Source organism: Scheffersomyces stipitis, chromosome 3 (genome assembly GCF_000209165.1).
Source record: "Scheffersomyces stipitis CBS 6054 chromosome 3, complete sequence".
NCBI classification, from domain to species: Eukaryota; Fungi; Ascomycota; class Pichiomycetes; order Serinales; family Debaryomycetaceae; genus Scheffersomyces; species Scheffersomyces stipitis.
In genome coordinates this window covers 822,371-844,779 of record NC_009043.1, presented here as the reverse complement: position 1 = coordinate 844,779, position 22,409 = coordinate 822,371, and the positions used below count along the sequence as shown (strand labels likewise).

General features: G+C 41.7%; 6 protein-coding genes across 6 annotated transcripts; 2 read left to right on the top strand and 4 right to left on the bottom strand. All coding sequences in view use genetic code 12, as the record gives it.

Annotated features, from left to right (window-relative positions):
- Window positions 1-819: 819 nt before the first annotated feature.
- Window positions 820-1,194, bottom strand: PICST_30748 (predicted protein; the record flags this gene model as incomplete). The annotated part of the gene is made up of 1 exon (XM_001383406.1): window positions 820-1,194. One exon carries the CDS (start codon window positions 1,192-1,194, stop codon window positions 820-822), a length of 375 nt encoding a protein of 124 aa, XP_001383443.1.
- Window positions 1,195-1,491: 297 nt separating this feature from the next.
- Window positions 1,492-2,208, top strand: PICST_30747 (predicted protein; the record flags this gene model as incomplete). Its single annotated transcript, XM_001383756.1, has 1 exon — window positions 1,492-2,208. The coding sequence occupies one exon, from the start codon at window positions 1,492-1,494 to the stop codon at window positions 2,206-2,208; it is 717 nt and encodes a 238-aa protein (XP_001383793.1).
- Window positions 2,209-2,552: 344 nt separating this feature from the next.
- PICST_57510 (mitochondrial 54S ribosomal protein YmL31) lies at window positions 2,553-2,906 on the bottom strand (the record flags this gene model as incomplete). The annotated part of the gene is made up of 1 exon (XM_001383405.1): window positions 2,553-2,906. The coding sequence occupies one exon, from the start codon at window positions 2,904-2,906 to the stop codon at window positions 2,553-2,555; it is 354 nt and encodes a 117-aa protein (XP_001383442.1).
- Window positions 2,907-5,831: 2,925 nt separating this feature from the next.
- On the bottom strand, window positions 5,832-6,695 carry PICST_67305 (predicted protein). Its single transcript, XM_001383404.1, has one exon. The coding sequence runs from the start codon at window positions 6,562-6,564 to the stop codon at window positions 6,109-6,111; it is 456 nt and encodes a 151-aa protein (XP_001383441.1). The 5' UTR covers window positions 6,565-6,695; the 3' UTR covers window positions 5,832-6,108.
- An 11,579-nt stretch (window positions 6,696-18,274) lies between these two features.
- On the bottom strand, window positions 18,275-20,041 carry SNU71 (associated with U1 snRNP; the record flags this gene model as incomplete). Its single annotated transcript, XM_001383403.1, has 2 exons — window positions 18,275-18,490; window positions 18,518-20,041. 2 exons carry the CDS (start codon window positions 20,039-20,041, stop codon window positions 18,275-18,277), a joined length of 1,740 nt encoding a protein of 579 aa, XP_001383440.2.
- Window positions 20,042-20,254: 213 nt separating this feature from the next.
- PRP39 (pre-mRNA splicing factor) lies at window positions 20,255-22,394 on the top strand (the record flags this gene model as incomplete). The annotated part of the gene is made up of 1 exon (XM_001383755.1): window positions 20,255-22,394. The coding sequence occupies one exon, from the start codon at window positions 20,271-20,273 to the stop codon at window positions 22,392-22,394; it is 2,124 nt and encodes a 707-aa protein (XP_001383792.2).
- Window positions 22,395-22,409: the final 15 nt, after the last annotated feature.

Genomic DNA, 22,409 nt, shown 5'->3' with positions numbered 1-22,409 from the left:
TGTTGCCTGTTGAGCCGGTCTCGTTTATTGCGTATAATCATAACAACATACTCATTCTTTTGTTCAAAGATCAGTATTCCATACTCTTTTCAGAGCTACCCCCATTCACATAATACTTTAATATTCCAATTCATCGATCGTAAAACCTCATATTTCTTCGAGCCGATTTCGTCCATAGTACCATAATGAACTCGCCGCCACTCAATATCAACTCTCCTGGAAGCCACTCCAACGTAACGTCTTCTATCAGACAACGTCAGTTGAGCCATCTCAACTCCCAAATGGCCCAGTTGCATGCCAACCTTTCAGACTTCAACGACTTGATCCAGACAACTTGTAGCCAGTACCAATCAATAGAAAAATTGGGCAAGTTGCATGCTGGTTTGTTCATGGCCAGCCATTCTGTGTTTGAGAGCGATAATTTCCGTGACGACTAGAGACGGATATAGAATGTGACACGAAGCGAACCAGAATATAGACTCTTCGGAAAAGAGATTTAGAGATATCTACGCTTGCACAGTGTCCCGTGTTGAAGATTTCATCATGTTTCTCGTTCCTTGTGACAGAAAAAGGAAAAGGGAAAAGAAAACATCGATCTAGCTACCGACACCGTTGCAAACAGAGTCATACAGTGGAATGAATGTAGATCGGCTATCCGAGCCACTACACACTTAGAGTAGCTTCTTATATACCAGCTACAGCGAGCAAAACCAAGTTCCTTGGTCTAGGAAGCTCAGAAGACAGATTTACTGATAACTAAGTTATAATAACATGAATTCTAGACTATTTACAAATTTCATATAGACGTATGCTGATTTACTAATTTTGCGCCTTCTGGGCCTCTAACTCCTTTAAGTGCTGTTTGTACAATTTCTTCTTCGCTATCTTTTCATCTATCATGATATCTCTCTCAATATCTAAGTACTCTTTCTTCTGGTATTGAGCAACACAGGCTAATTGGGCGTCGTTGAATTTCTCGCAATTTTTGATACCCTCAAAAGGATTCTTGTAGCTGTTGGAACACTCAACGTATGCTTTGATGAGATCGTCACATTTGGCGAATGCCTTCTTCCTCCATCTGTCAAAGATCACCTTCTCTTCCTTGGGTGTAATGACCCAGGCCGGAAGGTTGGGATTTGTGGGTAATTCGACATCTTCAAATGTCTTTTTGTTCTTGTTACCGTATTCACTCATGGTGTAGAATGGGTATCTGGAAGGAAAGGCTCCTCGTAGAATAACTAATGGGAACTGGAGATTTTCATGAACTGATTTTCAGCACTGTGTGGTGAGCTCAGGCTGTTGATTACTGCGGCAAGGATGAATTGCTGTCTGTGAAGCTTAACTATGGAGAAATGGTCTATATTTTGAAAGGATCCGCTATATGCAGCGCATATCCAAAAAGTACTATAAGCAAAACAAATCAATTGAATTCTAAATCTGTGCTCTTTTGCTCTCTTCAAAATTGACATACAGCAACGGAGAAAGATCGCCATGATAGAAGGACCTCCGGAGAGCATTTTACAACAAACGATCGACAGCATCGAAATCGACCCGGAGCTACTCACTTTAGAAAGAATAGATGATACTATCAGACTAATCAAGAACGCTCGCGATGAAAAGATAGACCAGCTAGAAAAGAGCAAAAAGGGACTTGAAGTCACGATTAACCAACTCAATAACGAGATCAGTCTTTTGAACAAAATCAGCGACTACAACTACGAGGTTATCCGAAACATAACTGAGATAGCCGGATACAGCAATACCCAAATCAACAGAGACGAAAACATATTCAAGGTGCTAAATAAGAAATCCGTCGAGTTAGACAACTATAAAGTGGTAATTGCTAAGAATCTCAATGACTTGGAAAGTTCCATCAACTTTCTCAGATTGAACAAGACAAATTTGCAGAAAAATGTTGATGAACTCAAAACTAAAATCAACAATCTTTTTAATAATCCATTTGACGACAGCGAAGCCAATGACGACGATCTCGTCAACCAAGATGCTAACATCTTGAAGATCAACCTCTACCGTAACTTGGGAGTGAATATCGATAATTTTGACGACGAAAATGGTGAGAATGACACTGTTACTACCAATGACCATATACTCATCCATAATAAGGACTCTAACGTGTCATCAGTGTTTAAAGTAGAACCCAAGTATAGCGACTACTTTATCTCCAATTATCTCTGGGATCGGTTGTAGATCCTCATCTTAGACGAGACGATTCTGTGTAACATATAGCTGTATTCTAGTGTAATATTACGAACTAATGGTGAAATGGCAAGACTACGTAGTATGGATGAGTACAAATTCTTTAGAAAAGTCTGGACTGGAAGTTCTGAACCAGCAGGAGTACTACAATACATTACGATGAGCCATTCTGGTGGCCAGTCTATATGATGAACGTTGATTCAACTATGTACAAAGGAATGCAATATGAACTTCATATACTCAGTATATGAAATTGTTTCGAAACGGGAGTCTTAGACTTCCAGCTTCTTAAGTCTACTATTAAACATGAGGAGAAATAAAGTAACTGAATGCGATCAGTAGTACTTTGGGTTTTCTCTGAAGGACTTCTTGGTCCACTTTGGAACCAAATGAAGGTCCTTACGGTAAGTCTTGGAGTGCTTCGTGAAAGTGGTGTACTTGTCACGGGGTGCCATTTCTGACTCCTTGGGCATCGAGAACTTGAGGTGATCGATCTTGGCGTAGCCAGTGGATTCTCCCTGTTTCTTTCCTTCGTGGGCAACCAAAGCTGTGTAGATGTTTTCGATATTCTGGTCCACTTGCTTCATTCTGTTTCTCAATCTGTACTTTTGTGGGCCCGACAATCTGGGAGCAACTTTCCACAAGTAACCTCCACTCACTACGGGTGAGGATTTGAAAGCACCAAACATGTTGTAATGTGTGTTTTGTACGGAGCGGTGTTACAATCAAACTGTACTAGCTTTCGTAACTAATGTTGGTGAAGATTTGAAAAATTCATACTTGGTCGTGCAGAGGAGAACATTGAGGGTGTTGCGAAAATAGAGAGAGCCTGCTGCTGAGAGTGAGGAAACTGGAGCGAGGAAAAGGAGCAAGAGAAAATAGCGAGAAAATGAGAATAGCGAGAATAGTCAGAAAATGAGCACTGCGACAAATTCGGTAGCCCATTTAATTAATGCACTGGTATTTGGCTCTGGCACAGACAAAAATGACAAAGATTACAAAATTCAAAAGAGGAATACCGAACTGGTTATCCTTCTAGGTCCCAATACTGTCTTTCCTTTTGAACTGTTCCAGCAAAAGTAAAGTAGGATCGTTTCTAGCGACCAGATATAGTGAAAGCTAATTAGAGACAATAAAGAGTGTGAGCGAAGATCTGCCTAGCGAGAGATCGATAGAATCTGACGACATTTTTGCGACCATGACGTATGGCAACGAACAGCTTTGAAAAATACAAAACTCCCATTAACGGTTATATAATATACTTTTTTTACATTTTAAATCAATGGCCATGGTTGCAATGGTCTACTGTGGCTGCCGTATACGCCATCAACATAATGCTGTTTCTACAGCTTTTCTGTGTATGTAAATATAATAGGCACACTCTGAATCCTCGTGTGAGCCATATTGCGCTTTGCGATGAGATGAGATGAGATGAGCAAATTCGATCTACTACGATCACCGTAGAAATTGGCATACCTGGAGCAATTAGATGTCTCTGCAGAAACTCTAGGAAACGTGGCCCCATAACTGGTTTGCAAAAGCAGTTGATTATATTACAAACCCTCTCTTTACCGTACGGCGCAGTACAAAGGCTCGTCTTATTGTTAATCGTACGTGTGATTGACGAGTACACCTTGCATTTCGTTGCTCGATTTCGCAAATAGCGTTGTAGTCGGGAGGTAAATCTATGCTCTAACAGGTAAACCCACCAAAGTTTAAATCGTTCTCTACAGCTTTTAGACACGCTATTTTGTGAACTCTATACAAGTGCACACTCAGGTAACATGAGCTACATTCTCATTCTCATTCTCGATCCGAATGCCCGAAAGAGTTCTTGGTTCGATGGTGACATACCAGGACATGCCAGACGAGTCTGTGATTGGTACCGCCGGATTCTGGGCTTCTCCTACAGATTTAGCACGGTTGTCGCAGTTCGCTTGCTGTTGTCCTAGACGCATCATGCAGAGTGAAAAATTTGAAAACCGTGAAAAATTCACATTTAAAAATAACAATTTTTTCAACTCATGTAGTGCAACGGTTATTGTAAGCATCTGGCATAGGCTACAGCAACGGTGAGATTGTAGGCGTAGAGCAGCTCGCGATGTTGGCTACAACAATAGTGCCGCGAGGCGAGCTTCCACCAAATTCCGATGGTGTTGGGACAAGAAATCCTGATTTCCATCCCGTTTCATTGTCGTTGCCAGAGTAGACGTGGGACAAGGCGATTCGGCGCAGTGGAGAAAGCTTTGGAATTCTGTAGAACATTTTGACCTATATTTAGGAGCACGGACTTAGTCTGGTATTGGTTGTTTTAATGACACTGCCGAATTCGGAATCTCGAGACATTTCGCTATGTTGGTGATGTAACTATTTTTTTTTCTTTCAGTGTCACGTTAGAAGAAACTTCTAGCAAGTAATTTCCGGATGAGTATTAGGGTTATAAAGTGACTCATGACAAGACAGACAGGCACCTGTGGTAAGTGGATGCTGGATATTAGCAGATGGTTGGAGAGATGTAGGCTCTAATTCTAGACTTGACCCGTATACTTTTGAGCTCTGTTTAAGCATGGAAAGAAGAGAAAGAAATGGAAAATTGTCAGAAGCTCCCAAAGGCTCATTCTGTGCTTGCCTCAATTCCGCTCGGACACACAGATGTACCGGAGTCCGTATTCTTCAGCACCTCACTATTTGGGATACCGACGTTATTTCCAAGGACTAACTCCGTCTAGAACTACGTCCCTAACACAGTTCTGGCTATGGCTAGGCTGTGGTGCTCTCCTATTCCCAGTAGCTGCTCTAGACTGGTTTCAGTATTTTGCAATCGCCAGCTGTTCCCGTATGCACACCACCCAAAAAAAGGTTGAGACCAAGAGGGGTCCATTGTGGGGGAAGAACGAGATCATTCATGAAGTGGACGGACGGAAGAGAGCTGGCTCCTTGGGGTATGGAATTTGTGACAGAAACGATCTGTCTACTGACTGGAAAACGGTGGGCCCACAGGATACGCATTGTTGAGAAAAGGGGAAGTACCACTTCTAGAACCGGACTGGTTATAGGGGTCAGCAAGGAGGAAGAGGAGAGCCCGGATAGAATGATAGCGCTGTCCTTGTGAAAGTCCGTGGTGAATTGTGGAGTTAGGGAGTTGGAGCTACTGAATACGGTGGTAAATACCGTGGTAAATACCGCAGCAAATAACGGTATTTAGCGGTAGCCAGCTGCTCTCGCTACTGTACCACCGGTGGGCGCGGTCCGCGTTACCCCACGATTCCAACCTTTACTAACCAGACATTTGTGTCAGGTGCGTGGGCTAGCTGTGAAAAATTTATCATCTGAATCTACGTGGTGAAACTGGATAGCCAACGTAAACGAAATAGTAAACGTAGCGGCCGTAGTCTGGAGTCAATTCCAAGCTAAGAATGTGCAACTTCTACAAGCAATTTCTCTACAATATCAATTTCTCTACAATAGCAATTTTAAGCAATTCAATTAAGCAAAATTTAACAATTCAATATGTATTCTGTCTGTACTGACATTAAGACAACTAACTAAAGACTATCTAATGTAGGGAAACAGCTACTGACTACTAGACAAGACTAACACTACGTCAATATCTTCTGGTAACCTGTATTAATCTGCTATATACCACTATAAATACTTTTGATATGATTCGACTTGGTGCTCTATTAAACCAAATACATAAATTGTACGAGATAAATAATGATGTAATCAGATTGTATGCTGATGATAAATAATGATATGAACCTTTTTTTTGACTTTTAATACCGTTGGCAATGGTTCCTGTCACATTGCCCCTATGTTTCCCTTTTTTTCCTTTATTCCCTGTAGCTAGCTACTGTTGTTTGGTTGCTGCTTCGTGAGCTGCTTTGGTTGCTAAAGACACGCAGTAAGCCATTTTCTATAGTTGTGGGAAGTTGAGGGGATCGCAACAGCGGCAGAGATCAAGTCGGTGCCTGAAGTGGATGCTGTGGTAGCAGTAGACAAGGCGTAGTTGGTCTTGGACTTGACGGAGTAATTCAAGTCAAAGTAGTCCAAGTCTCTGGAAGCCTGTGTGGAGTGGTTCGTCGACAAAAGCAAAGGCGAACTGTTGACATCTATATTCTGCTGCTGGTTGTAGTGCTGGTACAACGAAGGAGTCAAGAGAGGAGAAACTAATTCCTCATTGGATGAAACAGAAGTTCTTTCGAGTTCGTGCTGGGTGTTCTGTGCTATTATGTTGGACGAGTTGAATTCGTCTACGGCTCTACATTCGTCTGAACAGTAGATCGAGTTTTGTGAACAGAGCTTGTCGCAAGTCAAGCAGTAGTTATTGAAGGCCAAGTCAGACATGCTTAAGTATTTATATTGAGGCGTTGGCAAAGAGAGTGAAAACTTCTTCTGTTCGTGTGGAATGAATCCGATGCTAGTGGGGCAGCTGTGCTAGTGACTGCTGATGCTATGAGACGTCTTTGAGACAAAAGATGGTTTGGTAAAAATGAATAAAGAAACAATTTGCAAAAACCGAAAATAGGAAAACAGCAACCAAACACTTATTTATAGAGGTTAGGTGAAAAAACTGTGTAACTGCAAAAAGTTTGCATTGATTCATAACGCACAGGTGTGGGACGGCATTCGTCATAGCAGGAAGAGTCCGGTTAGTGCAGGGGCGCACAAGGTAAAAATTTGCATGGTACATGATTACCTTTTTATTTTGTTGGTTTTCGGGGCTCTTGTCACTAACGCATTTCCGGATGCGGACACAAGTGGAGTCATGTTTTTCAGACAGCACGTGCAGTGGTGCTAGCGGTACACAGCAGCATTTTTTCTGGCGAGAGTCGTGGTCGTTCTACCGAGCCACCACGGTTCTCACTACGCTCCCCTATTCTCAGCCATGGGCGGGTCTAGTCTCTCGCTACACATTCGCACTAACGCATTTGCACCTCCACCACGATTACCGATCCTTCCACTACCACCACACGTTTCCGTCCTACAGTCGTCCTGGACTGTTCCAGCACTTTCCACTAGCCACATGTTTCCAATCTAAGCTCGTGGCATCCTCTATTAGCTATGAACCGTAAACACGCTGCCAACAACAAACAAGAAACTGCGAACAATAAGCTACATATTCGGATCTGCTGTCTGGTCTCTTATTCGTTCTTGAACGTGGCTCACCTCTGCTAGCATCTTGGCCATTAACCGCGCTATCTCTCTCGCACTGAAAATTGCCGCTAGCTCTTTTCTTTCTATGACGCATCCTCCCTATTTTTTATTCTATGAGTCAAATGTCGCAATCTCTGTGTCATCATTTCGCTTGCAAATTTTTTTTTGCCGTTATTGCTCATCGCTAATCCTCCCTAACTCGCTCCTACACTGCCGCAATTCCTGAAACCTTTTACTCCGTGGTTTTGCGTCGCCACACGTTTGTCTCTATATGTATGGAACGTTGTAGAACAATCTATCAGAAAACGTACTGCTGATGAATTGAGTGTTCCAGACAACATTTGTACAACACCCCTAAAGCTAGAAGATCTTGAATTGTATGGTTCGATCGTTGCTGCCGGGCTCATGCCATTTCCCGCTTCCCGCTCAGTTCTGCTGGTTTTCCCAGTAACCGCTGAACCAACCGCTTCTTGTACCACAAACGCTTGCAAATTTTTATCAGGTGATGATGCGCTTAGAATATTTCTATATAAAGATCATACCATATAATCCGTCTAGTAACATGGCTTGGTTGTAACCATCATCTCTGGTTAGCATAAAGTAGTACATTCTGATGCCGACCGTCTGGCCAGATCATGGATTCTCTCTCTGCTTGTAGAAAAGGACACCTCTCTTTTCGTGGCCCCAAATAGACTGCTTTCGTTCTACGTACTTTAATTCTCCAGTTCGGGAAATGGCTGCTACAACGCTAAGCGAGAGTCGTACATCACCACCACCAGATTCTGACCTACGACTGGCTATATTTTTTTCACCCCTGACAACCTTATTGCCTAGGGGCACCTCTGTGTATTCTGTAGAAAATCGGAATAGTACTGATCTGAAACTAGTACGATCTGGCCTGGCTCATTGCAGGTGGTTCTAGCGCCATACTCGCATAAAACGATCTGGTTCTGAGCGTTTTGCTGTCTATACATCTACATAGCGTCGTAGTTCCGTTTTTTCCGCGCAAATCTTTGTACAGCTGGCTTTACGACAATCCCAGCTAATTCTCCATTGGTTTTCTGAAACTCCTTGTAAATGCTGGAACGTATTGACGGGACAGCTTATTGTCAGTTGAAAATCGACAGGCTCTTCGCAGCTACCACGGTGTACTATAGGGCACATGGAGCGCACCAAAATGCCTCCTCTGTCCTGCTTCCAGTCTAGAACTCTCACTTTCCCCTTGTGTCCCACAAGCTTTTTAACCACTTCACTTACAGAAATCCTGCATATACCGATAGAACCCTGAAAAATTCGCACCTCTCCATTCCTGATTTTTGGGACAAAATATCAATAAAGATCTATCACCGTGTCGGAGAAAACTTTGCAATTAGGACTCCTGCACAAACTACTTTCTCTCAAATAGGTTCAGTTATGATCCTATGATCGTTATGGAACCCTCGTAACCGTGCCAGGAATAGTATAAAAATGTCCTAGTCGGCTACGACTCTGAGTTCTCAGTAGTCTCCTACTGCCACTTCTTCTCTGGCAATTTGATCTCTCTTCCGAGTGTTCCCCCACCTTTCTTTTTGATCAATTTCTCAGTAAATTAGTAATCTCCACATCGAAGCTTTTTCCTGTAATTCGCGCCTAAATTTCCTCCAGGCCGCTCTCAGTAAAATGTACAAAACGAAATAATTAGGCGCGGTGGAACTTAACCTTCAGTATTTTTTTGTACCCATCGCTAACCAACTTCTAAATGTGGAGCTGGAGGAGAAAACTCTCCACAATATGCGGTTTTCCCCTCTTGTGCTGGTGTCAAAAATTTTCACTGCGTCCATCACTCCACTTTGAAACCCTTCCAACTTGGATGGACATAGTACAATTTGGCGATCGGCTCTCCGCTTGCGCAGTCACAGAGTTGTTTCCGTCTCCGTCGTAAAATCTTCCACGTCTCGTTTCGGTAATTTTCGTTGTCCGAGAAGTTGTTTCAGTTTCCAAACCGGCCACAACGACTTGATCGGTATAACGTTGACTTCACGACATTGTGCTTTCTCGAGGCAAAAATGCCGTCTCTTAAAACCCGCCTGTCCTGTTGCTCGACTTACCTTACATCAACAGATTGATGTGGTGCTGCCTTAGAAATCTGCCGCACCTGCCTTAATTGGCTTGTATTAAACTTGCACTTGTGCACTATTGTGCAATTAAGGTTGAAAAACTTTTATTGTGCCGACTTGTCACCTGACGGACAGCCAAGCAACATCTGTCTTGATCTTTTTCATCTCGATTAGTTTGACAAGATGAAAACCGCAAAAAGAGTACTAATTCGGCCCATGGAGCCACACTTGATAGATACCCAACCACTAATAGGGTCGTACTAAGTAGGAAGTAGAAAGTAGGAATACATTATTCGTGATAACATGGTTGAACTAGACCTATTTACCAGCCGACGAAAATCTCTTGATGTCTCTCATAACGAAGCGTCACAATGACAACTTTTTGTTGGACTATAGGAGATTACTCCCTTCTGTCTCAGACACCCTTCCTAACATAAAATTTAATTGTTCGGATTATAATACCGTACTTGATCTCCAAGGCAGCTGTAGACTAACACATATTATATCGAAACTGCAAATTAAAGAGTTTTGTGCACCAGAAGAAATCGATTTTTACTATTATGTACCCCGTCAAAGTTTCAAATTTCAATATAAATGGTTGTTCAGTATTATTTACCCCAAGTATTGATTTAGACGCTAAACCAATAGGGGGTAAGCTTCCACTTAAAAAAGTGTAACACGGGTGTGGGTTATTATCCTTAAACCTTAATCCAAACCTTTAGTTTCCCCTGAAGGTAATTCCTCTGAATTCTAATATAATTCAGTACATCAAGGAATTTGACACTTTTATGGATCACAGTTGTGATTGTGGATACCTCTTGGATCAATTAAAAATATGAAAAGGATTATCACAATTTTTCAGAATTAGTTGCAAATATAATAAAATCTTAGATACGATAAAAATAACTGTTCATTCAATTGCGTAGAGTCACAAATGTTTTCCTTTTTGAGCCAATACAGTATCAACGAAACTGTAGCAGGGTAGTTACAAATAATACAGAGACAATTATTTCTGGTTGATGTTCACCCGCTCAATTGGATTACTCAACAATAACCTCCATAATAATCCCCCTGATCATAATGCGATCTTTTTGGTTGCAATCCTGAAAGCTGCACATCAGAGAGCTACATACCTCACTACATTAATAGAGGTTTCGAAAATCGTATTAATAATGGTTTGTATTAGTGGAAGTGAAATATATCCCCCTTTGATGTATTGAAGTAGCCAGTTTGCAATATTACATTCGCTATTGTTTGGTAACATTTGGAGGTACTATTTTTGAAAGGTATTGACGACTGAACTCAAACATCTACGCCACAAAGAAAGCTAACAATAATACTATTATCTATATGTCATTAAATCATTACGATACACACAAGCAATTGGATGAACACGTGTCTAAGAATCCCTCTACCTACACGTTCTTGTACTTGTATTTGAGGCTGTTCAAGAGTTCAACATCTTTACTGGTAGATGAGAACCACACCCTGAATAGTTGAAGCGAGCCGAAATTTATTAGCGGCAACAAGTAGTACATTTTAGTCAACTCACCAGCAACAATAAACAGATACACCAACTGTATACATATCATTCCGTTAATGACACTATTATGATCTACTAAATATCCAATTGCCGAAGCAGTTGGCCTATGTGAAACAACCACAGCCGGATCAAACTTTGCAGTTTCGAATTGTATGTTTATAAGTGTCATCAGAAGAGACAACAATATCAAGAGAGCCTGTAAGTCTCGTTGACGATGCATCAACTCTAGGAGAATAATACACGGTAATTGTATACGAATCATAAATAGTAAATATTTCTTGTATGTAGTGTACGTTTCCTGATTTTCCAGCTGGAGACTCTGGATGAGATCCTCTTGTTCGTCTATATCCAACAACACATGCGAAGTGGGCTCATCCTCACCATAATCATCACCTGCTCTTAGGATAGACTTGTCTAGGCGACGCAATCTGGACGTCATAACCTCTGTTTGAATTCTTCATAGAGAAAACAAAGAACTACGAATTTTAATTTTGAAAATAGTTCATTCTTGATATTTGTCTAGCCTTGAGGTTTTCGCGCTTGCGTAAGATTTCGCGATTACATACCACTCTCACAATCACGAGCCGACGTATCTTCAAGAATGTTGGCAGCATACGATCTTTAAGAATGACACCGTACAGTTCACGATGTAAACATTCCCAAGAATGCTTTCACCAAATCGTGTATCCTTTGAGGGGGAATTACAATAAGTGGAATTGTCGCTTATTGAATTTCTCACGTGCTCAAACATGTCTAGATATATTCATGGCATTGTCTAATCGTAAAGCTAATTCTTACAATGAATTTCGAGGAGAGCGAGTGCTCACCTGAGTCTGAAGCTGACATTTCCATTCAGTGAATTCTATCAAGGGTCCAATTCGAAGATACTCATTTGATCCCAATATGGATACGAACCTAATGAGGATCAAAAGAAGTTACCTTCATTGGAAACTAATTGTCTAGACGTAGAGGGCGGACTTAAAGCAACCAGGAGGTTAAATGCGGAATATACACCGAGGCGACCAATGGTCGCATTAATAGTCTTCTTAAGGCCGATAATAGTACGAAGAAAGGAAATGTAGAATTCGAGGCGATTCGGCACATCGCTTTAGAAACAACATCTCTCCAATTACAATGTGAGGTTGGCGCACCTAAAAAAACTCCAGCAGATTTCCGGCTTGAACAGCAACAATGATGAGACGAGCACGGAAGGATAAGGATAGCTACGAGGAGGACACGGTTGTACAATTTTCAATTGACAACGCTCAATGGCTATATATTAAGCTATGGTCACTTCGTGCTTGTGATTGTATTACAGAGACGAGATAGAGTCGCATTGGATACGTCAAAAGATTTCATGTACATCTAGCGCTAAATGTTCTAAAATTTATTTTCCGTTTGCAGTAGGTTTACCAGAATGACTACTACTTAAGGAGATTTCGAAGAAACGAAGATGTCTTTGATAAGTAAAGGTAACTGCCAGACCCTGAGTTGCGACCACTTCTGAAGGCTGGATGATGCGGTGCCTGACTTTCTTCTGCTAAATACATTATAATATAATGAAATGCGTAACATTAATGCACTTTCCAGGTAATAAGAAAGTAGGTCGCAAAATCAGGCGACGTCTCCTCGGGCATGGTTAACGGCCAGAACACCATAGATAACTAGCGCATTGTAGAAGAATAATAAACCCTTCCGCATTGTCCTCGACTTAGTTTTGCGACAATGGTTGGAGATTGAGCCAGGGTACCTGTATTGTAGTTAATTGCGAGACAGTGGTAACAATGAGTCGTCATTTTGCAAGAGCGTGCCTGTGGACCTCCATAGAAAATTGTGAAAGACAAGTACAGTACTAAAACAGTATTAGCAAATGCAATTAGACGACTCAGGGTAGGAGCTATCTAGGTCTGCGGAAGACGAGGTGAGGTCTAGATACACGGTCTGGATAGACAGAGTAACTTCTAATTTGGGCTGTAGAGGTAGACTTCAGTTGGAGAAGCATGTTTACCATATTTCGTATCAATATAGTGATGAAATCGTGGATAACCTGCATGAAGCGGCAAATGAAGGCTTCGCATCGTATGGAGTCCTTCACATTCCAACTTGCTCCGTCTAATTCACTAAACGAAATTTTCTTCATTGGGCATGTTGTTGGGGCAAGGATGTTTCAGAGGTGTATTCCTGCAGCGCAACCATTAGTACGCGACGATTTCCTGCCGCATCTCCTGCAGGCGTTAGAAAATATCCTTAGATGCAGAATTAAAATTTAAATCAAAAAAACAAGACAAAAGAAAAATTGAAAATCCACACCAGACAAAAGAAAACAGTGAGAATTCCTGTAACAATAAAAATACCTCCATTTCATCCTTTAAGTAAAATTGAAGATTGCGGATTTTTGTTTTTCGATTTGGTTTGCGATTTCGTTTTCGATCTTGTTTTCTTCCACCTTTAACCATTCATCCATCCATCTTCTAGCCGGCAGCAACCTTCAGTCATCGACTGTACCAACCCATATTTTCCTTTGCCTGGCCGTCTATTTTGGCATCACCACGAACATCAATAGCACCAAAAAAGTATCGAATTTTGAACACAATTCAATAGATAAAACCCAAGTAAAATCCACTGTAAACTGCAAGACACCAGTGTCGACTACCAATTTCCTAATTTGCGATTGATAGGAACACTTTCAGTGTCACCAAGTACATTCATCGGTATACATTCGTTCATTTCCCGATTTGTCCATAACTAAGATTCACTCGCTGTATGGCCGTAGATCAATAAAAACCTAAAGACAAGAGATTTTTCACTGAATAAATCTACAAGTTCTCCTCGCTAGCTTTTCGTCCATTTTCTCTAAAACAGCCTAACCCCAGTCGTTCTTTCATCTGGTTCCTTTATACCCCTTTAGTTCACCATGCTTCACAACGTCAAACTCACCCTTGTCGCTTCGCTCTATGTGTTGTCTTACGTCAAGACTGTTGGAGCAGACTCGTCTTCTAGTCCTAAGGTCACACCGAGCAGAACTGTAGACCACCCCTTCTGGCCATGGTTCCCTGATTTCGATCCAGAAACTAGTGACGTAGCAACTAGTGATATACCGGAGACCACTGCTCATGATGGCTTTCCATTCCCATTCTTCGATAGCCAGGATACTACTAAGAGTTCCGATCCTCAAACTACATCTCGTTTCAACTTCGGTAGTCAGGACAATCAAAGAAATGACGAAACATCGTCAGATGCAGCACCTACTTCTACTCGTAACAACGAAGAAGATGACGAAAAAGATGACGAGAATGACGGCAACAACAATGGAAACCAATCTACACGAACTCAAACTGAAAGTCCCGTAGAAGTGAAGGACTCCACGACTGAGACACAGCATGACCGTACAACTTCTGTTGACACCACCACAAGCACATCTTCAGAGGGTGCTGACCAAAAGAGCGACACAACGCAAAGACCTCAAAACAACATCGGGGAACAAAACAGTGATTCTACTGATACCACTGCTACCTCGAACTCCCCTCAAGTAGACAAGCCAACTAGCAATACCCCAACCAGTGTAACTAGTTCTAACGCAGAAACGTCTTCTACATCTGTATCTCCTGTTGATTCTCCTGCTAGTTCACCCGCAGATGCCACGTCTCTGATCACTCCTACTTCTTCTCCAGACCCGCCAACTACTGTAGGAAATACTCCCAGCAGTGCAGCTGATCCTGGTACTGAATCGACTTCTCCTTCATTGAATCAACCAGTTCCCAACAGTCAGGATACGTCTTCATCTCATTCTGTTTCGACTTCTGCTTCATTGAATCAACCGGTTCCTAATAGCAATCAGAATACGTCTTCATCATCCCCTGCTTCGACGCCAGCAGTTTCACCACCCGAGCAAGCTTTCCCACCATCTGTCAGTTCTGAGTCTCCTGCTACTCCCGACTCTGCTACCACTTCTCCAACTGCTTCTACTTCTGATTCTGCAGCTCCTTCTTCTGATGCCGTAGTTCCTTCTTCTGATGCTGCAGCTTCTTCTCCTGATGCTCCTTCGTCCTCGTCTCCTGCTGAGAAGGATACAGTGGTAACTCCGTCTCCAGACTCTCCGGCTACTTCTTCGACGGCTCCTTCTGATCCTACAGACTCTGCCCCTTCTGATAACACTTCCACCGTGGAAGCAGACACCACCGCTCTTTCGAAAGATCTAGATTCAAGTTCTTCGGCTACTTCGCCAGCTGAATCTCCAGTTAGTTCGCCAACTGATTCTCCAACTTCTTCTGCTGCTACCAGTGCTCCTGCTGACACACCAGCGGCAGACCTTTCAAGTGCACCGCCTCTTGTGTCTTCTCAGGATACAGGAACCTCTATTATAGAACCAGGAACGACTGAGCTTTCCTCAGAGTCTAGTTCTCCTGCTGGCACATCTCTGCCAGATTCCAGTGATACTCCTACTTCTGATACTCCTGAAGTTGGCAATCCTCCATCTTCCAGTACTGATTCCTCTATTTCTTTGGTTTCACCTACAGACACTTCGTTGGATACTACAGGTTCTAGCATTGACACAACTTCGCCAACGGATACCAATAGTGAAGACACTAATACTTCTGCTAGTAGCACCGATAGTAATGTTGGAGATGTAATCCCTACAGTTTCTCCTACTGTTAGTGAAAACACTACTCCTACCTTCACCGCTACTGACACTACCAATCCAGGATCAGAGGAGCCTAGTGCTGTTCCACCTACTAACACTTCTCCTACTGACACGATCGGTAGCTCATCCGCTGACACTTCGTCTACTGATCTAGAGACTGCTTCTGACACCGATATCGGTACCGAGAGCTCGAGCGCCCCTGTAGATACCTCCAACACCGCCTCACCAAGTAGTGTTTCTCCTGCTTCCCCTCCCACTCAAACTCAAAGTGGCACAGACACCACAGAGCCAGTAGAAACAAACTTGAGTAGTTCCGTGACTTCTGGTACTGATTCACCTGTTTCTCCTACTGATTCTGCTGTTGTTACCGATTCTGCTGCTACTGCACCAGACACACCTACAGTCTCCGAAGCTACTTCCGAAGCCACCACGCCAGTTATTGGTACGGATACTTCGATTGGCTCTGAGACCGGAGTAAACACTGAATCTCCTACCTCTGCTGAAACCCCAGCAACTTCACCTGCTACTGCTCCAGAATCTTCTGGAACTACCAGTCCTACCGGAACCCCAGCTACCACAGCCTTGAATTCTGACACTGCTAGTGAGACTCCCGCTACTGAAGAAGCCTCGACTGCAATCACCAATGGTACTCCTTCTGGGGCCACTGGAGCCACTTCTGAAGCTGCTACCACAGGTACTGATTCTGAGGCTACCGGTGCTACTACTACAGGTACTGACTCTGAGGCCACCGGTGCTGCTACTACAGGTACTGATTCTGAGGCCACCGGTGCTACTACAGGTACTGATTCTGAAGCCACCGGTGCAGGAACTACTGCTACTACTAAAGAAGCTTCCGGTTCTGTGACTCCTTCTGTGACTGAACCAGCCACTGGAATTACGGACACTACTGGTGTTTCTTCTGAAGCTGAGGGTACTGGTTCTGAAGCTGCTAAATCGCCTGCTACTAGTGCCACGACAGACTCCAACGGCTCTACTTTGACTCCAGCTACCGAGTCTAAAACTGGCACTGCTAATGGTAGTGCAGTTGAAGTCACTACCGACTCCAACGGTTCCACGGTGGTACCATCTACAGCTTCTGGAGAAAGGACATCTCCAGTTGTATTGGAATCTGGTTCTTCTGCTGAGATTGAAGCCACAACAGGTCCCGCAGGCACAGTCTTGACGTCTCCTACTGTAGCAGACACAAGAATCACAACTCCTCCAGAAGTTGCTACTGGACTGACTACTGGTGCAGCTGACGGAGCTACTTCTCAGGATACAAGATCATGGTTGCCCACACAGATCATTGTGGAAAATACCTCTGCCAACAACCCATCAGCTTCTGATGTCACGATTGCCAAAGCCACAAATAGCCCGGGATCTGCTTCTGGATTGCCCAGAGCTATCACACCAGCTGTTACGACTGTGCCTAGCGGCAATTACGAGATCGTCTATGTAGGTTTCAACTCAGAGTTGAACTATCCATTCGTCGTACAACACTCCATATCATCGGCTCAGATCTTCCAATATTTACCAGAAGTTTTGACATTCCCATTTTCGGATCAACAAAACTACAAGGATGTTTCTGTGAGAAGATTGATTCCCTTCACTGCCGAGGGAATAACCTACACCATTACAGTCGCAGAAGTGTATTTCCCCAGTGACTCTGTGGCTGCCTTGGCCAACTTCATTCTGACGCCAGACTCAAAGTTGTACAGAAACCCGGATGCCACCGAAAGGAGTTTATCCTCATTGATTGATGCCAGAATTCCGTTGACGGGCCTTGATACTTCTGACTCCGGATCAGATGGCCAGGCTGCTACTACCGGAAGTACGCAGAACTACGGTTCCATCGATTCCAGTACAGAAATTCCTGAAGTCCAAGATAAGGGAAGAATTGTTGGCATCACGATCGGTGCTGCTGCTGGTTGTGGATTGTATATGTCGTTCATGGTGTTGTTGTTCAAAAGATTCAAGAAGGGCAAAGCAATTGAGTTGCCTCCTTCTGACGGTGAGTCCAACATTGGGTTATCTGACGGTACTGCCTTGGAGAGATCGTCCGGATTCTCTGCCATATTCAACAGAATCAACGGCGGTGGAGTCCTCGGCGACTCGTCGCTGGGTCTAGATACAACTCCCAACAATCCTTTCAACGGAAGGATTTCCGAACCAGTTCAAGCTTCCAATTCTTTGGGATGGTATCAGTGATCAACTGGTGCCCCCATTTTGCATTGCCATAAATCCCTTCATTTTTTAAGAAGGTTAGTGGTCCCCCAGATTGTTGCAGCCTTGAGCCTGGTTCCTGTCAATATTACAACTGTCCTGAGCATTTTGTTGCAACTCTCGTTGCTCATATAAACTAATCCTAGTCGTTTTAAATTCTCCCTCTGCTTGCTAAAGTATGCTTGCATACTTTGTCAAAGCGCTTTCTTCATACCATTTTTTTAACAGTTCAGCTTCAATTGAGATAAAAATCTATTGAAATTCCTGTTGAGGTTAACTACTTGTTATACCTAAACTCTTATGTATGTCTACATAGTCACATTGTAAGTGTTCAAATTTATTTGCAAATGTAGCTATACAAGAACTATTTATGCTAGAAATGATCTCATAGTGCAACTATATTGCAATAGTCGACACGTAGTTCCATAAGTCATTGACCAAGTTCGCCGAGTCATCATCAAGAACTTCAGATAATTCTTCCATGAGCTCGTCCTTAGCAGAGAGATTGTGTTTGTTCAAATTCTCATTGATCACTTCCACGAGGAACTCGTCTACAATACCAAGATATTCCTCCACCAATTCCACAATCTTACTCTGCAACTTACTAGTCTGCTCTTTTGACAATTTGGCAATACTAACATCAACTTCAATTCTGGAAGGTTCAGTTTCAGATTCCGCGTTATCCGCAACTGGAACTGCGTCTTCAGTATCTTTTTCTAAGGTGTTTTTGGCTTTTTTCAACAGCACGAAGTCTTGTGACTTGGTGGAAAGCTCTTCCTTCTTTTCGTCATCCTCATCCTTGGCATCAAGAGCTTCTTCCGCACTTCGCTTGTGGTTCCTGACCTTTAAGTATTGTGCATGATTATTGAAGTACAAACTGACCAAAGATGAAATGTCATTGTTGTTGGAATTTGTAGATTCCTCAATATTCTTGAAATCCTCAATATACTTAATTTTGTTATTGATCAAATCATCTTCATAGTTATTCAAGTCCTCCAATTTTTTCGTCAAATACAACCTTTCTCTTGTTTCAAGACTTTGAAGTTGGTGGCTCTTGTCTTGATACAACTTGTCAAGTTTCTTTTTTTCTCCAGTCTTAAGTAATTCTTCATACTCATCATCACTGAGATCATCGTATTCATTTACGATATTTGAAGGTAAATCTTTTGTAGTTTCTGAGTCCATATTTATATCATCGTTCGTTTCCTTTAGACCAGCGAACAACTTCTTCAATCTATCCTTGGTCTTTTCCCGCTCTAATTCGATTTCCTTTTTCCGATTGTCTCTTTCTATAAGTAGCACTTTGGATCTGAATCTCACTATGTCTTTTACTATAGCTTCCCTCATGTTTGTAGGTACATCGATGAGATCGTTACTATCTACCTCATACTTGCTGTAGTAAGCAAGAACTTCATCCAAATCTTCAGTTCCAGATCTTTTTGAAATTCGTTCAAAATTTCTCTTGTTCTTCAAAATTGAACCGATTTTTGAAACGACTTTGCTATTTACAGTAGATTTTGGGTCTGCTTTAAAATCACTCAATTCATCGAGAACTTCATCTATGTGATTGTTATGGATTACTTTTATGTTCTTGTTCAGAAGAATATCAGGCAATACCAGTGAATATGTATCAACAAACCATTTAGCGTCTGGTACGTGTTCAAACCGTATGTAGACCAGTCTGTTGTCAGCGAATTCGTAATGAACGTGGGACCATTTATACTTTCTGGTATCCACCAAAGAATCTACTATCTTCTCTATGGCATATTGCTTGACATTGGGGAAATTATCAACTACCACTAAACTCAACTGGTCCTTTAATGATTTGGGTAGCAATTCTTGAATCTCTACAAAATGCTGAGGGTCTTCTTCTATTTCGTTTTCTGGATTTTCCAATTCTTCACTAGTTGACCGAGCATCGTCACGACGTCTTTCTGATGCAGTTTGCCATATCAAGCGATTACTGGTCTTTTCTATGAGATTTGAAACATCAATCGACTTGAAAACTGGAACTTGGGTTCCAACTACAGCTGGTATGGACTGAGACTTTATAGTGGAAAAGGGAAGTGGTTTCAAGAACTCCAACAATTTGGAATTATTCGATTCTGGAAGAAAATAGGGAGCAGTTTCCGCTGTTATAGAGTCAGGAAGAATTGCAACCATCTTGAAGACGACTGTTTCTGACCAAGATTAGAAGATCACTTGGAGAAAATATTCATTTTAAATCATAGTTAAAAATGTCTATACTGGAAATCTGATTTAGCGACATAGATGAGATTGGTGCGACATTTACCTTATACATTTTTCACTATGGAGATGTAAATGTATTGTAACATTCAATTTACTCAATATACCAATCAAGACGTTGAATGTTAGCAAATTATAGTCCAAGATGTCCCATATAAATTTTAGGTTCCACCAAGATTTGAATTTAGACGCAATTTCCTTTGGCGGAGCTTCCAAATCTGATGCAGAAGTCAAAGAAGTAGACAACTTAGACAAGCTCCATAATGATATTCGAAGGAGCCCCAATGATCTCACCAAATGGGATAAGCTCTTTCAGCTGTTTGAGAGGACATTCACAGTGAAATTTGAAGGCAAGCCTGACAAAGTTTCGACCCAATTCAAGCTCTTAGTGACAAAAACATATGCTTCATTACTTTCTAGATTTCCATATTTGGCTTCTTACTGGAAATCATGGCTGATTTTTGCATTCAAACTCAGTGGTACCAAAGAGTCAATCGAGGTACTAGAGAAGTCTGTAATTGGATTTCCTTATTCGGTTGAATTATGGACAGACTATATCAGTGCTTTGATCTTAACATATGGGAACGATCCAGAGAAGTTGAGTTTTATCAGAGCCCAATATAGTGAGGCACTTCGTTTAAATGGATTAAATTTTCTATCTCATCCATTATGGGATAAAGTGATTGAATTTGAAACTGGAATTGGCGAAAAATCAGTTATAGTAGGATTATATCTCAGAGTCACCAAGATTCCACTTTATCAGTATGCTCAATACTACAATAGCTTTACACAAATCAATAAGAATTACGATATTACGGATGTGATACCTTCTCTTGAGTTGGCTGAATATGTGAAAAGATTCAACAAGACAGATGTTACTGAATTGACTCTTGGTGAAAAGAATCAAGTTGTAGATGATCACACTGACATTATCTTTACATCGACTCAAGAACAGGTGACTGATAAATGGTCTCATGAGTCGTCTATATTCATTCATGATTTCTCTCTTGACAGGCTCGACGAAATTGCGAAGGAAAAGGAAATATGGATCAAGTACTTGGATCACGAGATTTCCAAGTATAAAGTAAGCCTGGCCATAGATCAATTTGATAATGTAGCAAATATTTTTGAGAGAGCACTAGTACCCAACTATTACAATGAAGGAATATGGCTCAAGTATCTTGCTTTTATCAACATCCTGGAATTGGAAGATGAAGTCAAATACGAGAAAGCTAAAGCTATTTACCTAAGAGCAATTTCAGGTTTACCAGTAGAAAGTACTGTTCTTAGATCTTTGTACCCGAAGTTTCTTATGAAGTACAAGCATTTAGACATTGCCAAGAGCTACTTATACGATTATTTGAAGTTGTTTGGAGGTCGTGGAAATAGATACTTCAAACTGCAGTATCTACAAACAGTCCAAGACACAGTAGAGGTTTGGGAGAAATCAGAGAATAGCAAAGATTACCTTGCAAAATTGCAGACTATTGTTGACGAATATTTCTCTTTACACAATGCAAAGTCAATAAAAAAGGATAGCAAGGGAGTAAAAGGTGAATCTGCAGATGCGTTGTTTGTTTTGAATTTGCTTAATGATGAAGCTATCACTATAATCACTGTTGCGTATTTGAAGGAATTGTATGCTCAGACAGATTCAGTATCGAGAATTAGGGAAATGTTCAATTTATTATACAAAGAAAATGCTTTCAAAAAATCTGTTTTGTTTTGGAAATACTTCTTGAATTTTGAAAGATTACACGGACAAACCCTTCACAACTTGAGAATGATAATAAATTATGTCAAAACTGAAACTCAACTTCCCAAAGCTATTGTAGATGCTTTCATCACAATCGAATATGATATCATTGGCGCAAATTTGGACTCGGCTGTTGAACAGCATAGAGCAGGAGTCCCTAGATCATCATTAGAAGATTTAATAAAGAAGGATATGGAAACGTCACTTTCCTTAATTCGTAATGCCTCCGCCAGAAAAAGGCTAGCCAATTCTAATTATATTGTTAAAGACGCTGAAGATTTGAAGTCTGCTCACAAGACAAATTTCAACAGGGAAGCAGAGCTTTTAAAGATCACCAGAAAGCACATTGGCCATCCAGGAATATTGATCGATGCTATTCCTGATATAACCAACAAGTTCATGAAGGAAGGAAACGATGTTTCTTTGCTAGACTCAAAGCTTGTTGTACCTTCGTTTCCAACATTTAAAAATGCCGAAAAGGCGAATGCATCGATCAACTATCCAAAAGCATAAATCATCAACTTAAAC